This window comes from Doryrhamphus excisus, linkage group LG11, assembly GCF_037039965.1.
Source record: "Doryrhamphus excisus strain RoL-2023G ecotype Guam linkage group LG11, RoL_Dexc_Guam_v1.1, whole genome shotgun sequence".
NCBI lineage: Eukaryota > Metazoa > Chordata > Actinopteri > Syngnathiformes > Syngnathidae > Doryrhamphus > Doryrhamphus excisus.
Genome location: NC_136367.1, coordinates 16,133,997 through 16,152,704, shown reverse-complemented (window position 1 = coordinate 16,152,704; position 18,708 = coordinate 16,133,997). Strand labels below are relative to the sequence as shown.

Below are 18,708 nucleotides of genomic sequence, written 5' to 3'. Positions count from 1 at the left end.
CTTGAGACCACTCTATATCCCAATTGTTCCTTTGACATGACCTTAATTCACTGTACTACTTTTGACCACTGAGGGGAAGTAAACATTTTCACTCTATTTTGTTACTGATGCATTTTGCCACACAAAGAACCAATTCACATTTGTCAGCTTGCAGACAGGAGTGACGTCAGAGTGAAGGGGCGGGGTGGTCTCGTGCCACATGCACCTACAGTGCTCAGGAAGCAGACTAGCATGTCTCCTATGGTGTCAACATAGTACGGCTATACTCAAACCCCCAAAACTAAACCTTCAGTTCTTCAGTCTGACCCTTCCGTATATGACAATGAAATCAACCTGTGTTCCAACGCACTGTCATTAGCCTGAAATAGAACTGGGAATCTCCTGACCCTGATTTAGGCTGGGTCTGTGTCAAGGGATGAGTCACTGCCACGTAAATACTGTATAATGTTACACAGATACTGTTACACTAATACACATCCAGACATGGTTGTATATACAGTATGAACACTGTGGCCTCATCTTGTATTTTTGGGCCCTTCGTTTACAAAATAACACCTTAAAGATGCATAAGACAGTCAAAAGTTATCATTTTAACTTCAGGGAGTAAGGTAAGGAAACATTTCATCTGAATTAAATGCGTTTAATTTGCAGATATATAGAAGTGTGGGTTGTTTCTGAGCAAAAAATACATTTTGTGATATATACTTTGTTTCGTCATCAGTAGCAACTGTACTGTACGTATGTACATATTTTGACCACTTGGTGGCGCTGCTGTTGGTTCATCACAGTTACAGTCAGAGAAGAAGAGACTGCCTCTCTGTGACAATGGCGGCTGTCATGAGAGGTAGCTTGGTAACATTGATCAAGGTGAGTGCATTTATTCTCAAATTAATTTCCGCAGAGTACATTTAAATGTTTAAGAACTGTTGCTGAAAATTTATAATTATCATATTTTTGTTTTCGGTGTCCCAGAAGAATGCTAACAGTTTCGTAGCCTCCTTTAGGTACTCTGTTATTGTGAAGATTTGCTTCCTAAAATGGTTTTCTCTGGTAAAAATTGGACAAATTACAAGGTTGTCAGCAGATAATTGTAGCTCTAAGTCTAGTTTATGTAAGGTTTTACCTTAAAGGGGTCAGTTAATCTACACCAACCGTTATGCCCATAACTGCATTGTAACTTATCTACAGCATGTCGGCTAACGGCCGAGAAATATGCAAGAACAGATTAGGAGCTGTCATTCAGAGGAGTGTAGAAGGATCCCCGGTGTTTATCTTAACTGGCACTTAAAAAATGCAAATTAATACATTTGTGCTTCTGTTCAACATAACGGTATTGAAATCTCAATACTTATTTATACAAAACGCTGTCCTAATTATTCCAAACCTCATGATCTAATCCTAAATGTGTTCTCCTGTCTGACTGTTTCCAGGGTCTGAGCGGCCCTCAGTGGCACCAGCTTGCCTCTCGACCTCTGAGCGTTTCTGCAGGTCGATTGGGGTCAGAAACTCCACCCGCTCGTGCAGATGCAACCTTTAAGGTCACAATGGTTCCAGGGGATGGAGTTGGACCCGAGTTAATGTCCGCGGTCAAGGATGTGTTCAAGGTATGTTTCAGTAAACTGACCTGTATGTATATTATCTTCTCCGTTATTCATGATGGAATATTTGGGCCACATTGATAATTATTATTATTTTTTTAGGAGAATAAACTCATAATGTGCTTCTGAAATAATGGGGTAGGTGGCACGGTGAACTGTCAGGCAGGGCGGACTTTGAGTGTTAGTACAGACCTGCCATCATGCATGAATTTGAGAGTGAAAAGTTGGGACTCCTGTGGAGGGGGCGAGCAGAAGGTTTTTCCTCTGACACCCATGACATGTACATTTACCACTTTATTGTGGTTAAATGTATGACTTTATTTCTAATAAATTTACCACATTTACCACCTGATTTTACTAAAATATGCTGTTTTTACACTGTTTTTTGCCACCATCCATTCCATCCATAGGCAGGAGATGTTCCTGTGGAATTTGAGGAGTTCCATTTGAGTGAAGTGCAGAACATGGCCAGCGAGGAAAAACTGGAGCAAGTGTTGACCTCTATGAAGAACAACAAAGTAGCAATGAAAGGTATTTTGAAAGGTATTTTCTTTTAAAAGGAAATAAAGTAATTAAATTTTATTTTTTAGGAAAGATCCACACACCCATGGAGTTCAAGGGGGAGTTGGCGTCTTATGAAATGAGACTAAGGTACTTGGCATATTCTTATTGTTTTTATTTCATTATTTTAACTCATGTTCTGCTGTGTTCTTTTCCCCAGGCGAAAACTGGACCTGTTTGCCAATGTGGTTCATGTGAATAGCCTACCAGGCTACAGCACACGTCACAACAACCTGGACCTGGTCATTATTCGGGAACAGACAGAGGGGGAGTACAGCTCTCTGGAGCATGAGGTAAACAATATTTTAATAGCTGACAATGAAAGTAAACTGTGTGGGGTGAAATACACTATTTTTTAAACATCTTAGGGAGATCTAGACTTCACATTCCCACCACTTAGCAGCTTACGTAAATGAATTTGTTTTTGCTTTTCAGAGTGTGACCGGTGTGATTGAATGTCTGAAAATCATCACCAGAGAGAAGTCAAGACGTATTGCCAAGTTTGCCTTCGATTATGCCACTAAGAAGGGGCGGAACAAGGTCACGGCTGTTCATAAAGCCAATATCATGTGAGAAAGCCTTTCTGCTATGTATATATTTTTTAGGCATGTACGTCTCCTCAAATTTAAAGGTTTTGTCTGTCATGGTTAGGTACTGCAATGAGGGTCACTAGCATTCAAACTTACTAGCCTTTTCCTGCTTAGAGGATGCATAGAGGGTGACGTGAGCCTCTCTCAGACCATGTGTATGTGCATGAGATGTGAATGAGTGAGTTTTTGGGCCAAAAGACAAAACTCGTTCAGTTTAACTCGTAATTGTGAAGAATAAAGCCCTTCTTTTGAAACGGTTTGTCCTCTGAAACAGTAACATAAGCTAGCCAGCCTGTGATGGTCGTCGTACTTTGGAGGCAAGGAAGAGACTGCATCTTTAAAATGATGTTTATTTAGATCAGAGCAAGGCTTTGTTCTAATCTCATATTTGTGTCATTACAGGAAATTAGGTGATGGCCTTTTTCTGCAGAGCTGTGCGGAAGTGGCTCAACTGTACCCAAAAATCAAATATGAGAACATAATCATCGATAACTGTTGCATGCAGGTAAATATGCACCTTTCAAACTGACTTTATTCCAACAGACTTGCTTTTAATCAGGGATCCCATTGGAAATGGAAATCTTGGAAATGTTTAAATTTTGATTCTATGGTTTGAACGTTTCCACAGTAAGGTAATCAGAGTTAATCTTATCTGCTTATCGCAGTTAATTGGTTCCATATCGTGCTCCTTATTTATAAATTGAATATTTTTGTAGAAAAGCTTTTTTTTTTACATTATTAGAGCCTTCTGGACTTGAAATAACACCCCTATAGTCACCTTTACACTTGTGTTATCCAAAATAGTCGACCTAATAACAGAAAATAAGCCATGCCAGACGTAAATAAGACTTGTACACGTGTGTTGTTATAGATGTCTTCCGGCGCTAGGGGGTGATTAAGAAGTGATGGCTTTGGTTCAGAGTTGAGTTTTAGCATGGCCTGGGCAACGGTCGCAACAGTAGCTTGTGTTATTGTGCCTGTTTATGAGATCATTCAAACATGCAATGAAAGCCTGTTGTTTCGGCGATCATGTCTGTTGTGCTTGTGTGTCTCACCGGTCGGGAGCCGTGAGAGCTAAGAAGGATTTTCAATATTAGTGCAGACCTGTAAAAATTGATTTATACACCAAATGCATGTTGGTGCCCCAGTTGGAGGCAAGACAGACATTAGAGAACCACTGCAGTAACTTTACTGACACCTAGTGACCAGTGTATAATATTACATATGCAGACATTTACTCATTTTTTTGTGCTCTGCACACATTGTGACAATGAATTACGCTTGTACTTTTCGTTGCATTCGCTTTTTTGGAGTTCCCACAGCAGTCTGTGCGCACGTGGAGTGATAAGCTCTCAGCGAATCAGAGCGCTCCCTTTTTTAATACCTGCGTCTAGCAGGATTTATTATTAACTAATATATTTTTTTAAAACTGTGATAGTTTTTCATATGCAGTTTATCAACTGAATGTACTAAAATTTACTAATTTCTAATTCACTTATCCTTTTTTCTGTGCCTTCTCCTGCTGCAGTTGGTCCAGAACCCGTACCAGTTTGACGTGCTGGTAATGCCCAACCTGTACGGCAACATAATCGATAATCTGGCAGCCGGGCTCGTGGGAGGGGCGGGCGTTGTTCCCGGGGAGAGTTACAGCGCAGAATACGCAGTCTTTGAGACGGTAACTTTCCATTTTTACTCTTCTTGCTGTTTGTTTCAAATTTGGTTTCTCATTCATACACTCTTGTTTCTGGTCCCTTACTCTGCGCCTCAGGGTAATATTACTATTGATCACTGCTATTAAAGGGATATGTTGAATATTTAGACATGAAGTTGTATGACATTCCCATCAGCAGTCCCGGTTTCAGTGATGAGGAATGTACATGTAGATGTGGTTAGTTGGTGGGGCCACTTTAGTAAAGAGTTTGGCTTTTCAAAACAATATGCGTTAAAAAATGAGTAATACATTTGCGTCACAAAATTGCCTCCTTGAAAAAAAAACAAACAAACCGCATTTTGTTATTTTCTCTCCTGTCGTATCACAGGAGATGAAGACATTATGACTTATGACTGCACAACAATAGGCAGGCAATGGCATGCATTTATATTATGGCAGAGAAATTAACACGGCGATTGTGAGGTCTGATTTTTTAAACACATATTCTTTACTAGAGTAGCACCACCAACCCCAACTAGGCTCCTCATCACCAAAATCTTACCAGAGCTCTACTCACAGGATGAAGTGGTGTCTAAGTCGCCTTTGATGCACTTACACTGCTGATGTTGATGTCATACAACTTTGTCAAAAAAATCTCCTTTTAAGAACACCTTCATGAATATACGTGTTCACCTTCATGCTCTCTTTTAGGGTGCTCGCCATCCTTTTGCACAGGCGGTAGGCAGGAACATTGCTAATCCCACAGCTATGCTGCTGAGTGCTGCCAACATGCTCCGGCACCTCAAGTAAGTTGTCGTGCTAAAGCGTTGGGAGTAAGAAGTACATCACAGTATATACCCTGATCAGTGTTTACATCACACCTGTGTATCCCGGTAGCACATATGGTTGCTTTGCAGGAAAAAAAACAACCAACAGATGGCGTGAGAAAATATGGCAAGTAGATAAGAGAAAAATAGTAGGTGGCCATTAATAATTTACATAGTCAGGCTACTTCACGGACATCTGTTAATTACATTACTGTATATTTATGGTGGGTATGTCCCATAATATGATCTGACCGGATGATGTTAGCATAAAAAGTGTGAGATTTTACTCAGTAGGTTGGTGGCCTACAATTAATTCCATCGTTAGCATTTTTATGGATGTTGGTTAATTTGATTGCATTTGGCATATTTGATCAGGCATTTTTTTTTTTAAATGAAAATAAAAAGCAAATACCTTTCAGCCCCTGATCCTCATTCTCTGCCCATAGTACCACTCAAACCATGGAGAGCAACCTCAAGTGCGTGCCTGTCTTGTGCAACAGACGGCTATAGCCATGTTGTCATTGTAACCTCTTTGTGTCGCAGTCTGGACTATCACTCCCAAATGGTGTCCGATGCTGTCAAGAGGGTCATCAAACAGGGCAAGGTAAGGGTGCATAATCTACATTCTGCTGCATGCACGCCCCTGCCGTCTTCGGTTTCAGAATGTGGAAACACAAGCTGCATGACATTGACAGTTCCATTAACAAAACACCAGACATGCAAAACACAAACTGGCACTGTCCTCGGCGGTTCTTTTGGCTCCTCATCTTGGCAACCTTTTCCCTCATTCGTTCTGTCTGCATTAGGACTTGTTGAGATCTTCTCACATTTTTGTTTCTTGTTCTTCTGTTCCGGGCCGCCTCTAACAGACACTAATGGTTCAAACCTTGCTTGCCAGATGGCACCTCAGAAATGTTCAAACTGTTCAAGCTTGTTGCTCGGGTAGTCGTTGTGTGCTTTTGAGGCTGTGGCGTCTCCGGGAGATGGCGTGGCAATGGTGTGAATGTCATTCTTAGCTTCTGAGACGTCAGTTGAAAGTGGAATGAATTTTGTGGTCCAGTGGTGTCTCTTTTTCCACTGTATGGTACCTAATCAGCTAGCCATGGCTCTACTCGCTGTATTGTTTACTAGATGGTAAGAGTTAGTGGTGGGCAAAACCGTTCATTCAGTAAAAAGATCCGTTCATTTTGGTCAATTGGTTGTTAGCCTGTGATCTCCCCTTGTGCATAGACGACCCGGTTAGCCATGTCGAGTCAGTCTGTTTACTCACGTTCACGTTCGCTCCGACTCAACAGCACTACAACACGTGATGACTAGTGGTGTGTCGGTCATGAACGAACGAGTCAAAAGAATTAGTTATTTTTTTGTGAACAGAATGAACGAGGTCACAGACAGTGTCGGTCAATTTCTCGGTCTTACTGTCAGATTACCCCACCCACCCACAGAGCTGGGCATGACGGTACGGATAAGACATGCAAGCACGGATATAGTCCAACCCGAATGGTGAACTGACTCTCCAGCCAATCAAAACAAAGGATTTGCAACTGAACGGACTCAATCAAATCAAATCAACTTTGAGTGCTTTACAGAATTAAAACCAATTACCACAATTAAAAGGAAAAACAAATACTAAGAAAGCCCCTCCCTCCCCCCTCCATACTAGACACACCCACACACACACAATCACACAATCACACACAGTAGGGAGACATGGCATGGCACTAAGGATCAAGGAAATGCCACCTTTGGGGCCGTCCACACTGGGAGGAGCCGCAGGTCATGCCATCGGGGGACCAGCACCCGGGCCCCCCACATCCAAGGGAGGAACCCCCAGCGGCCGGGTCGAAGGGACCCAAGGATGACACCCCCTCAGCAGACCCGACACAGCCCCCAGTGTGGAGGACCCCCCCTTGAGGACTAAACGGGTATTTTAGATGACCTCGTTCGTTCCGTTCACAAAAAAAGAACAATTTTTTTTTTGACCCGTTCGTTCATGACCGACACACCACTAGTAAGACTTTCTTGAATTGGGTCAACAAGGTTTCCAAGTGTGTCTAACTAATATCAAATATGTCGCTCATTTGTGACCGCATCGGAGGATACATGGATGGAAGCGACTTTGCATCCGTTATGGACACGGCTGCATGACGCACCACGGTCTCCAGTGAAATTTGACATGTGATGTGGCGAGGGACAGCTGTAGCTGCATAAAGCTGAGCCTTGTTGGTACTGTACAGTGGAAAAGGTGCCCTTCCCCTTTTCCCTGATACCCCTCTCTGTATGCGGATGTGAGTGTAAATGTGTGTGTGTGTCTGTGCACGTCCCAGGTACGGACACGAGACCTTGGCGGTTACTCGACCACGGGCGACTTTGTGCGTGCTGTTGTGGATAACCTGCGACACCGACCCTTTTGCTAAGATGCGTGGCCCCGTTTTTATACGGCTTCGCTGATGTTTTCTTTAACAGGATTATTTGTTGACAGTCGGACCAGTGGAATGGGTTTTATACTGGCTTTACTAAAACTACATATACAGCAGTGCTCATGTTTGTACACGTTAATATACTACCAAAAAGATGGACCTCCACTATTCATCACTCTAACTGTGAATGTTGTGTGAAAGTCAGTTTACACTTTGTTTTGTCTTTTTTTTTTTTTTAATCCTCTTGAGAGTTTTATCATGACACATTTGGTGCCTTGTTTTGACAGTACAACCCTGCTCTACTTGGAACTTCACTCAAAGAAGCTTTTGAAAATTTTTTGCTATGAGACACTGTATGGCAATGTCCACCTTTTTTAATAAAAATCTGTAACATGAACATTGATGAATCAAATAAAAAGAACCAAATCTGGGCCACTCCAATTGTTTTATATACGTATTTAAAGTAGAGCAGATTGCCTTTGCTGCATGCATGCATGCTAAATGAATGGATTTGTTACACAGACTGGATTTTTATTTTCATCCATGCAAGGTTTGAATTAAAAACTATTATATCTTAAAGCTCACATGTGATTTGGTTCTGTATTAATATTTTGTTTGTATAGTGTTGATTTTGTACTAATTGCAGATGCATGTGATATAGCTGGGTCTACATCTACAAACGTATACAAAAGTAAATTAAGGAAGAAATCTCCCATAAACTACTAGTAGTCTCTATCTTGTCGGCCATGACACTGTACTGTATTCAGACATGTGCCGCAGCAGCTGTGCATGTAGTAACACACTGTCTGGCCTTATGTTTGCAACAGGTGCGCACCGGAGACCTTGGGGGCTACGCTACGAGTGACGAGTTCACCCGGGCTGTCATTGCTAACCTGGCAGCCTAATCATTGTCTGCAGCTGCAGAATGAATACACAGGCGTATTCATTTGCTTCCTGTTTACCTCATCACTTGCACAAAGCAGCCACTTCAACGCCATTGTCAATGATAAAACATTAGAAACGCACCACTGTCATATCTAAAAAAAAAAAAAACATATGTGTAGTCAGCAGTGGTAATATGAGGTCTTAAACATTTCAAATTATCTATCTGTATTGTTCTATAGTCTCTTTATTTATAATAAATGAGTAATAAAAACGAGATATAACATCTTGTGTGAAAGTTCCTTCATAGCTGTAAATAGATGAACACTGCAGTTCAGTATTGAGTGTCATTTGAAGCACACACCCCATTCATGGCATGAGGCATTCAGGGTCCTCATAGAAATACATCAGATAGCTTGGAAATGAGTCAGAAATATGTGTAGAAGAGGAAACTGTGACTGTTATAGAGCAGAGGCGACAAAATGTTCTGCAAAATGTTGCTTCAGTGGCATCATTAGGCCTATTTTAGGGGGGCTCCAGTCCCCCTAAAATGTTCTTAAGACCCCCTAAATAATTTGATATTTTTTATTGATTTATTGATTTTTTTTTACAAAAAATTTGACAAATTTTATATAATAGGACAAAAGCAGGCTAATACTAGCCTGCTACTATTCGTAGTAGAAGAATAATGATGATAGTAATAATAATAGGCTAATTAATAATATAATAATTATTATTATTGCAGCGGTTTTGCAGTGTGGATTGTGTGTACTTGTGTGCATTTAATGGTGGCCTAAAACAATTGAGTATCTCTACTAAATCTATCCAAAAGTGGGAAAGTTATATCCCGGTTCTTGTTCATTATTTGTTTTGGGGATTTTTTTATTTATTTTTATTTATTTTTTTTTATGTCTACTTCATTGATTCATATCCTGTGCATCTCCAGGGAGCTATGAGGGACACCCCTGGGTTGCTTACTAATCTTTTATATGATATTTCATGTAATTTAATTCAAACAACTGCTGTTGCTTTTATGCATTTCATTATAAAAAATCTCCATTGGAACATCTGCATGTGGAGTTTGCATGGTTTTGAATGATGAGGACAAGTAGTATTGAAAATGGAGGATACTCAGAGGCCTTGAAATGAGATGCAAAGCAGGTGGCTCACTATATTTGAAAATTTATCATCATTTTTTGTGGTAAACAAGTAGGGGGCAACACCAAAGATGTGTAGAAAACTTTCAAGATGTCCATTTATGGGTTTAGATCCCATACAGTGCTTGTGTCGTGAAACAGTATATGTATAGCTGTTGCAGAGGTGCTGCAATGATCAAAAGCACCAGCGGGGGGTGCTGTTTCCATGTATAGAGCAGCATTTGAAGAGACGGGGCCTGACTGGAGCTCGCTGATCCCTTCCCATTCTTCCTTACACACAGACACACAACATGGCGGTCTAGAATGGTCGGCCGACGCGCCCGGACTGAGCCGACTAACCGAAGGATTCAACCCCCAGATATGCCCGGAAGCTAATCTCGGAGGACACATGAGGGCGAATTAATCCTTTTTAATCTGGAGTGCGCTGCGTTTTCTTGGATTCACCGCGTAAACTTGACAGCGAAGTGTTGTTGGGTGGCGTGTCCCAAATCGAGCCTCCCTTCTGCTATCACCAGGTTTCCCCCCACCACCACCCTACCCACCCCGCTCTCACTCTCGGCTCCAGGGGTGTGGAGAGACAGGGGCCGGGGCCGAAAACGTGGACGAGAAAGCGGATTCACATTCCCGACTTTCCTTGGCCTTTGCCCCCTCCTGGGTTTCCTCTGGGCGTTACTGGCGTCTCGGTGAGTTTAGTTGTGAGTGAAGCACACTTGTTCCAATGTCGATTAGCATCATGTTTCCTTTGGCTTGCCTTTGCATTGTGTCCTCCTTTTTAACACTTACTTTTTTTACCCCGCTTTATGCCTCACAGGCACATTTACTTTGTAGCCATACCACGCTTCTCATAGTATTATTCTTAAATGAAAATAAGGAGACTTTTACCTTGTGCAAGGTCTTTGTTAATACTTAATGGACACTGTAGCTCGGAGGCAGGGAGGGAAATTTTAGTGAAAGGGGAGAGGGTATGGGGGTATCGTGTGAAAAGTAGGATCTAAAGATGATTTTAGTACCAGAGGTGTTTTGTGGAGCTGGTATCACAACACAACAAAGAGCTGATCCAGATCTCGGTTTGGCAGGAAAGTCCACTGTATTGATCAGCACCCTGTGTATTTGCATGTTTGGCAAGGATGGGGGTGTGTGTGTTGGTTCAGTGGGAGTGGGGGAATGATGTCGCCCCAACATTAGCACATTAGGTCTGTTTGTGTTTTTTTTTCTTTAAATAAATCCCGAATTCCAAAGATTTAGTATTCCACTTGTGTCTTAAAATTGGGTGTAACTGAGAACAACATTTACAGGTGTTTGGATTTTTGTTTGTTTACATAATTTCTTTTTTTTCCCCACTATGACTTGCCTGTTGGTCAGGGGTCTCAAACTCAATTTACTTGGGGGGCCACTGGAGCTCGGGTCTGGGACTGAGACTGGGCCGCACCAGGATTTCCAAAAAAAAAAAAAAGAAAAAACCCATTTATTAAAAACAATTTTTTTTATTCGCTTTGGTTCCAATTTTCTACAAGAAAAGCTCTGATAAAACATTCCACTGTTCTCAAATATCTTACTTTTTATTTTTCTACACAAAATAAGATGAAAAATAAATAAACAACTCAACAATAAAGAAAATCAATCAGTAATAAATAAATATAATAATAATAATAAAACGGCAAATAATAAAAACTTATAGTTGGTGGATAGACAAATTATTTTTTCTGATTAAAATGAACAAAGCATTATTAGAGCCCTGTAGACATGACAAAACACGACTATAGTCACATTTATACTCTTTTTATTTACAACATATTGCGCAACTGCAGGGTCTTGAGACACATGCTAACTCGCAAACTAGAGAGCTAGCGACCTAAACGGTAGCCTTCAAGTTATTTCCTTTAAACTTAAATAGCCAAAAACTTACCACTTCCACACGGATAGGGAGGATAACTATTAACAGTTATTTAACCTTTAACATGAACATTAATCAAACGTAATAATTTTTTCTGGGTACATGATACCATACACATCCATATCAAACTAACATTAAACTTTCATATCAAGGCAGGGGCCTCAAACTAGTGTCCTGCGGGCCACATTTGGCCCGCGGGCCGTGTGTTTGAGACCCCTGCTGTTGGTGATATACACTGACATACTTTGTCTGGGGCAAGTATAAGTTATAGAAATAGGGTTTTGGAAAACAAATGCATGATCCCGACTGAGCATGCATGGGATGTCACATCTGACAAAAATCCTTTGCTATGTCTACTGAGAGCTTGACTCACCACATCTGGACACATTCAGTGAGGAGCAGCCTATACTGTATCTACCACACCTCGGCCGAGGTCGCATGTGATTATAACACACATTGTCGGAGTCCATTTCTGACCCTTATTGTACTTTTCCAGAACTCGGAAAAAATTGAACTGGAGTTTGAAAACCCTTTTCGAGTGTCTCAGCTCAGTGACAAATCACTGTGTGTCTGAACATTATATTTTATGAAAAATTTGTATGCAACACCTGAGCGTTGTATTACTCCCGTCAATGGCTCCCATTGACCTTTTTAATTTGTCAGGCCTGGGCATGTTCCCCTTCACAGCACCGTGCTCCATGTAGAACCATCTGTGTGCATGGAGCTTTATTGTATGAACAGCTGACTGTGCCAGCGTCATCTACCCTTTTCTGTCCATAACTTTATTTTTTTTAAAGCTATTTTTAGAAAGTATGTTATTTCTGTCTTCTGTAGTTTATCTCCAGTGACTCTCACACAACGATCGGCCTAGTTTGTGGAGATTAAACAGCCAAGGTTCTGCACCGACTGTGAAGTTAGAACATGTACAGTATATCTTGGCAAAGTGTCTTTAGTTGACTTTGGGTGGGACAAGAGTTATATTTTTGTTTCCACCTGGAGGCGTACACATTTTGCCGTGGAGGGGCACTGTGACTCTGCCCCGGAAAGGATAAATAGAGCAACAGCCAGATGATTCTGAAGCTTTGTGTAACCAGATTTCAGCTGCATCTAAACATTTTTAAGAACAGTTGCAACAGTTTAAGAAGATTTAGCATTCTTGGATTCCAAATGCAAAAAGAAGAAATTGGACTTAAACAAAAAACAAAATGAGTAAACTATTAATTTCAAACAACCATTAAATACAGTACAAGTTTTAAAAAAAAGGACTGTTTTTGGTATACTTGATGTGTGTGTTTCGAGGAGGCTAGTGGCAGGGCATCCACTGTCTGGAACTGATTTCCATTTTTGTAAACTTAGCCATCTATCCCCAAACGGACTTGGAACATTGGAATTTGATCAGGGGAACATGCAGGATGCTCCAAAAGAATGATGTTCTTTCTCTGGAAGAAGTCCTTTTGTCACGTGGGCATTTTGATCGGCGGTGTGGTCCTGTTGAAAAACTCAGCCATTAACACACAGCACAGAGTGTTATGTTGGCCTTCAGCAATCAGGGACCCCCCCCCTGCAAAATTTCCACATAGCCAATGCCGTTTGATGCCCCTGCACAACTCGAAGTGCCATTGTTCCATTGAAGGGAAAGCTTCCCAGATCATTATTGGGGTTTCGACTTGACTTTTTTTTGGTTAAAATGACTTTCGTACTGCGTCCAACCTTAGTTGTCAGTGTTCACAGCACCTGACATCGAATCCAGATTTTTTGCCAAGATATTAGCTTGAAGGGTGTGGTTTTAAAACTTTTGATCAGCGGGATATGTTTCATATTACACATATGTTTGTAATATTCCCTAAACTTAAATAATGGTACTGAATTATTTAGCTTTGGAACAAGTTAGATGCAGCACTTTAACTGCCACTTGGGCAGTTAAAGTGATTACACAAAGCGTCTACCCACTTCCTGTATATTTGCCACGATAAACAAAATAATTTTGTCAATACATCTTATGTGAACTAAAATGAAGTTTCCATTTTGAGTTGTTAGCAAATCACATAATGGATTTCCCAGCAGAGGTCAAACCAAGGTTGCATTTAAAACCAGTTAGGGTCAAGAGTTGCAAATATTTGTGTTTGGCAGCAGCCCATAAGCTTCATTGGCTGCTGTGAAAAATGTGTGAAGCGTATGTCATGGAGGAGACTTTCTGCCCCCCCCCCAAAAAAAAAAACTAGACAGGATTCAGTAGATTTGGAAAGCACTGTCATCACACTGCCTGGCTGTTAGGTTTCAGATGTCTCTTCATCTTGCATGGCCTTCTTATCTTTCAGAGGAAGCGGAGGATACGGGTGTAGCGGGATGGACCGATATGTCCGTGAAGATGAATATGGGGAACTGGACTGAAATGACCACGGCGAACATTTTGTACTTTTTTTTTATAGACGTGAACATACTGTATAAAGAAAGCGTTCCATTAGATTTAAATAATATGTGGAGGCAGATTGGGCTGCAGTTAACATTTTTTTCCCTTAGTGGATAAATCTGAAGCTTGTCGTTTCGATTAATCGAATAGGAAGAAGCAAAGCTTATTAAATCCTACCCCTCCATCTGGTACTTTTACAATCAGTAACTGTTACATTTGTTCACTTCCTGCTTTCCATAATACAGTTTAAGGTTTTTTTTGTTTTAATTTTGAATTTTTAAATTTCTTGTCTGCGGCACGGCGGCCGAGTGGTTAGCGCGCAGACATCACAGCTAGGAGACCAGGGTTCAATTCCACCCTCGGCCATCTCTGTGTGGAGTTTGCATGTTCTCCCCGTGCATGCTTGGGTTTTCTCCGGGTACTCCGGTTTTCTCCCACATTCCAAAAACATGCTAGGTTAATTGGTGATTCCAAATTGTCCATAGGTATGAATGTGAGTGTGAATGGTTGTTTGTCTATATGTGCCCTGTGATTGGCTGGCCACCAGTCCAGGGTGTACCCCGCCTCTCGCCCGAAGACAGCTGGGATAGGCTCCAGCACCCCTGCGACCCTTGTGAGGAAAAGCGGAAGAAAATGAATGAATGAATGAATTTCTTGTCCTGTACCGAAGTACAAGGTGATATGAGCATCCAATGACATAATGGGTACCATAGTAACTGTCAATATAGTGATATATATAGCACATCATGACTGGTTCAAGACTCTTCATCCTTGTATTTAGCAAACATCAACTGCTTGTATTGTTTCTTGAATTGGCTCATCGTTGTGCATCGTTTGAGGTCCTTACTCAATCCTCAGTAATCAGTACTCCGTAATCAGTTTTTCCGTAGATGGACCAAGTCAATATGAATCAAACACAAATGGTTAGTGGGTTGGTCTTCAGCATATCAGAGAAAAGGCATAAATGTTAATCACTAAATTATTGAAATACTGACTGAAGTTGGCCCGACATTGCACTTTAAGGTTTTTGTGGCTTCTGCGGGAAGGCCGTACTTGTATGTGGATATACTTGAGAGGGCCTCGTCATGTACCCTGAGAAACGCCACTATGAAGGAAGTCATTCATTATTTGCATGAATTGTTATCATCCTCCAAGCCCAATTGAAGTCGATCATCGATTTGGTCCTAATAAACAAGAAGGCCACCCATGCTGGTGAAATTCGCCCCAAATCATAGTCCTGTGCTTCTCCTTGTCTGTCCAACAAGCCACCAGCTGATTAATGAAACCAGCAAGAACACAAACCACACCAGCATGGAGTCCTCTCTCCCTCAGTCAGGGAAGTCCAGAGGATTGCGGCTGTTGTATGCGGCAACGGGGACATATAATCTGTGGTCTGTTTCAAAGCCGAGCGGCACTGGGTTAGGCTCACTTCAGTCTGCCGTGAAGAGAAGCATTCACAGTATTCCTGTTGGCCCAGACCCCCCCTCCCCCCGTGCCCCCCCTCCCTCCTCTCTTCAAGACATAGAAACTGTATTAATATGCAATGAATGGAGACAGGCCGCCATTATCTTGGTCCTCCGAAAAGCCAAAAGGAACAATTCTGTCTAAAATCTCCGATACAAGTTGAAAACTGCCGTGCATGCGTGGGTTTTTTCTGGGTATTCCAAAAAACATGCTAAGTTAATTGGCGACTCCAAATTGTTCACTTCCTGCTTTCCATAATACAGTTTAAGGTTATTTTTTTTATTTTTTATTTTTTTATTTCTTGTCTGCGGCACAGCGGTCGAGTGGTTAGCGCGCAGACCTCACAGCTCGAGACCAGGGTTCAATTCCACCCTCGGCCATCTCTGTGTTTACATGTTCTCCCCGTGCATGTGTGGGTTTTCTCCGGGTACTCCGGTTTTCTCCCACATTCCAAAAACATGCTAGGTTAATTGTCTACTCCAAATTGTCCATAGGTATGAATGTGAGTGTGAATGGTTGTTTGTCTATATGTGCCCTGTGATTGGCTGGCGACCAGTCCAGGGTGTATCCCGCCTCTCGTCCGAAGACAGCTGGGATAGGCTCCAGTGCCCCCCCGCGACCCTCGTGAGGAAAAAGCGGTGGAAAATGAATGAATTTTGAAGTACTAATATAGGCTGCACGGTCGACGAGTGGTTAGCAGGCCACACAGCTAGGAGACCAGAGTTCAATTCCACCGTCTGCCATCTCTGCGTGGGTTTTCTCCGAGTACTCCGGTTTCCTCCCACATTCCAAAAACATGCTAGGTTAATTAGCGACTCCAAATTGTCCATAGGTATGAATGTGAGTGTGAATGGTTGTTTGTCTATATGTGCCCTGTGATTGGCTGGCGACCAGTCCAGGGTGTACATCGCCTCTCGCCCCTCGCCCGAAGACAGCTGGGATAGGCTCCAGCATCCCCCGCAACCCTCGTGAGGAAAAAGTGGTAGAAAATGAATGAATGAAAAGTGGTCACTGATGGTCCCTGATGTTTGAAGGGGGTGCCTGGCTTTGGTTCAAACCCAATCAGGTCGGGGTCAGGATGCTCCGGTTTTTCCACACTACACTCATTTAAGCCGGCCTTTATGGAGCTTACTGAATGTGTTAAAATGACCCAACTTGCCTCTGTAAAAAAAAAAAAAAAAAATTAATTTTTTAACATGTTTGACTTATTCATGGGTGTATCTCCCCAGACCTTTGTTGTACTAAACACCTAAGTTCTGTTTTACATGACTTTATTCATAAGATCATGTATAAATGCAAAAAGCTCTTGAGTTGAAGCCCATTTTAAATGACTACAGTGACTTGATATTGCGGGTTTTTCGGCTCTGGTTGTCATGGCGCTTTAATTGGACTTCTTTTATATTGCACCTATAAGTGTTCTTTTCACTGCGTGAATGAAATGGCATGGGAACAGTCCAGCCCTTTCACTGCTGTGTGATTGCACTCCTATGAGGTCTGCACTTGGCCACAGGCGGAGAAGCAGCTGTCTTCATTAGTTGGTTGTGGGCGGACTCGCCGCTCGCATGGATATTCGGTATCGAGTTCTGCAGAGCGGTGTGGACTGTAACACAGGAAACAAAGATTGTCAGCGGGTTACATGATTAATATTAAGACTACAATGACCTTTTTTCGCCAAGAATGTTTTTTTTTTACGACTTATGTGAATGGATAATATTAAAAATATTTTTACCAGTGCTCTTAACGTTTAAAAAATGACAAAGAAAGGACAGAGTTTTGCTACATTGATTTTATGTAAACAGGTCCTTATTTTGTGACAGGACATCAATGACAAAATCAACATTGTTAATTAGTCAGTTGTTAACAGTACACACAGCGCTGCCATTCTCACACCACATTACTAAACAACTTTCAAATATTAAAACAAAAACAGATAATCTGGAACATATAACATGTTTTAGTTGTATTGAATTAAGGTAAATATTTCATCCAGTTGAGTGAACGCAGGCATTTTATTGTTTAGCCTTAGGTCAAAACAATGTTCTCAGTATGCAGTTGATTTAGTTCAAGTTGTATTAAGTGTTTCTCTGTTCAAATGTTGCTACTTTTCTACGGTCTAAGACAATATTTGTGAACTGAAGTTTAGTTTTATCTTCACAGCTTCATTTGACTGTTTGTTTACAGGGCCATTTTAATTTAGTCAATAAGGTCTTGTTGGGACAGCAGTGTGTTACAATCCAGATGGGCCATAACCTGACCTTTTTGACTTTAAAGAGCGATTTGGGTGATTGTAAACAAAAGTGACCCAGATACCGAAATCCAATATCATCATTTTGGAACAATCATCATCCTATCTTACCCCTTGAGTACAGGCCATTTTTGACAATTTTGAGTGATTTTTTTAAGGCACATAGAATACTATGTTCTATCAAAACAAAGATTAAACTCCCTTCTTTCATCAGGAAAAAAAAGTTTTTTCTACCTTTTAATAATCAGCAGTAGAACATAGATACGTTTCAGTAAAATATCAAAACGAGAGAAAAACAGCTTTTTGTGAAAACATACATTTCAAGCATAACTTTCACTTTGACTCAAATTTAGCCAAAATATCTAAACAACTATGACACAACATAACACACAATTGTTTTACATGAAAATAACCATTTATTTACAAATATAACACCAAGAACTAGTTGTAGTTTTTACATTTGGAACTGAACTGTGTTAAAACCACACCAAACATGATCTCTTCTTTTGTGCAGTTGAATCATCACCTCTTTTTGCCTCTGTAAAAAAAATATATATATATCTTTGGGAGTGAAAAATGAGTTAAATTGTATGAATGAAACGGTTCCCCCGCCTGCCTGCAGTGTGCCAACATTCAAACGTGCTCAAAGAATTATATGTGACGCTCTTCCTGCTTTGTCAGCTAATGATAGTGATTTGGCAAAGTTTAGCCACTAGCTATCATTGAATATATAGCCTATTTACCAAACGGGTCTATCTCTGTTCTTGTATTTTTTTTGGTTGAAAAAAAAAATGTAATCTTGAGTGGCTTACAGCAGTGCTTGCATGAGTATCTCTCTTGCATACTCATATTACCCTTTTCCTCAGTATTATGTTTCTCTCTATTCATGGTGTTACCACACACTTGAATTTTAGATGTCTTATTATGAGCTGTACTTGACACTTGATTCTAGCCTATTGAGGATTTCTTCTGCTCATTTTGCTTTGCTTATCTCACTCTGCCATTTTCT

The 18,708-nt window shown here is 41.1% G+C and overlaps 2 protein-coding genes across 3 annotated transcripts in view; both read left to right on the top strand.

The window, feature by feature from the left end:
- Nucleotides 1-754: 754 nt before the first annotated feature.
- On the top strand, nucleotides 755-8,820 carry idh3b (isocitrate dehydrogenase (NAD(+)) 3 non-catalytic subunit beta). Of its 2 annotated transcripts, none has more exons than XM_058091132.2 (11): nucleotides 755-867; nucleotides 1,431-1,604; nucleotides 2,009-2,129; nucleotides 2,189-2,249; nucleotides 2,320-2,452; nucleotides 2,595-2,728; nucleotides 3,152-3,254; nucleotides 4,278-4,424; nucleotides 5,112-5,206; nucleotides 5,771-5,831; nucleotides 8,475-8,820. In XM_058091132.2, the coding sequence occupies exons 1-11, from the start codon at nucleotides 826-828 to the stop codon at nucleotides 8,550-8,552; spliced, it is 1,149 nt and encodes a 382-aa protein (XP_057947115.2). In that variant the 5' UTR covers nucleotides 755-825; the 3' UTR covers nucleotides 8,553-8,820. The 2 variants fall into 2 exon arrangements, with proteins under 2 accessions (XP_057947115.2, XP_057947108.2); XM_058091125.2 differs by lacking the exon at nucleotides 8,475-8,820 and adding an exon at nucleotides 7,555-8,022.
- Nucleotides 8,821-9,929: 1,109 nt separating this feature from the next.
- ptpra (protein tyrosine phosphatase receptor type A) overlaps nucleotides 9,930-18,708 on the top strand; it is a 28,242-nt gene continuing 19,463 nt past the window's right edge. The window contains exon 1 of the mRNA XM_058076279.2: nucleotides 9,930-10,369. The gene's annotated coding sequence lies outside the window, so the exon portion shown is untranslated. The remainder of the gene's footprint in view (nucleotides 10,370-18,708) is intronic.

Bases quoted from the DNA above. Each gene is read 5' to 3' on its own strand.
- idh3b (XM_058091125.2), top strand. From the start codon at position 826: ATGGCGGCTGTCATGAGAGGTAGCTTGGTAACATTGATCAAG. The intron at 2,130-2,188 runs GTATTTTGAAAG...TTTATTTTTTAG, and splicing joins CAACAAAGTAGCAATGAAAG to GAAAGATCCACACACCCATG. The intron at 2,453-2,594 runs GTAAACAATATT...TTTGCTTTTCAG, and splicing joins ACAGCTCTCTGGAGCATGAG to AGTGTGACCGGTGTGATTGA.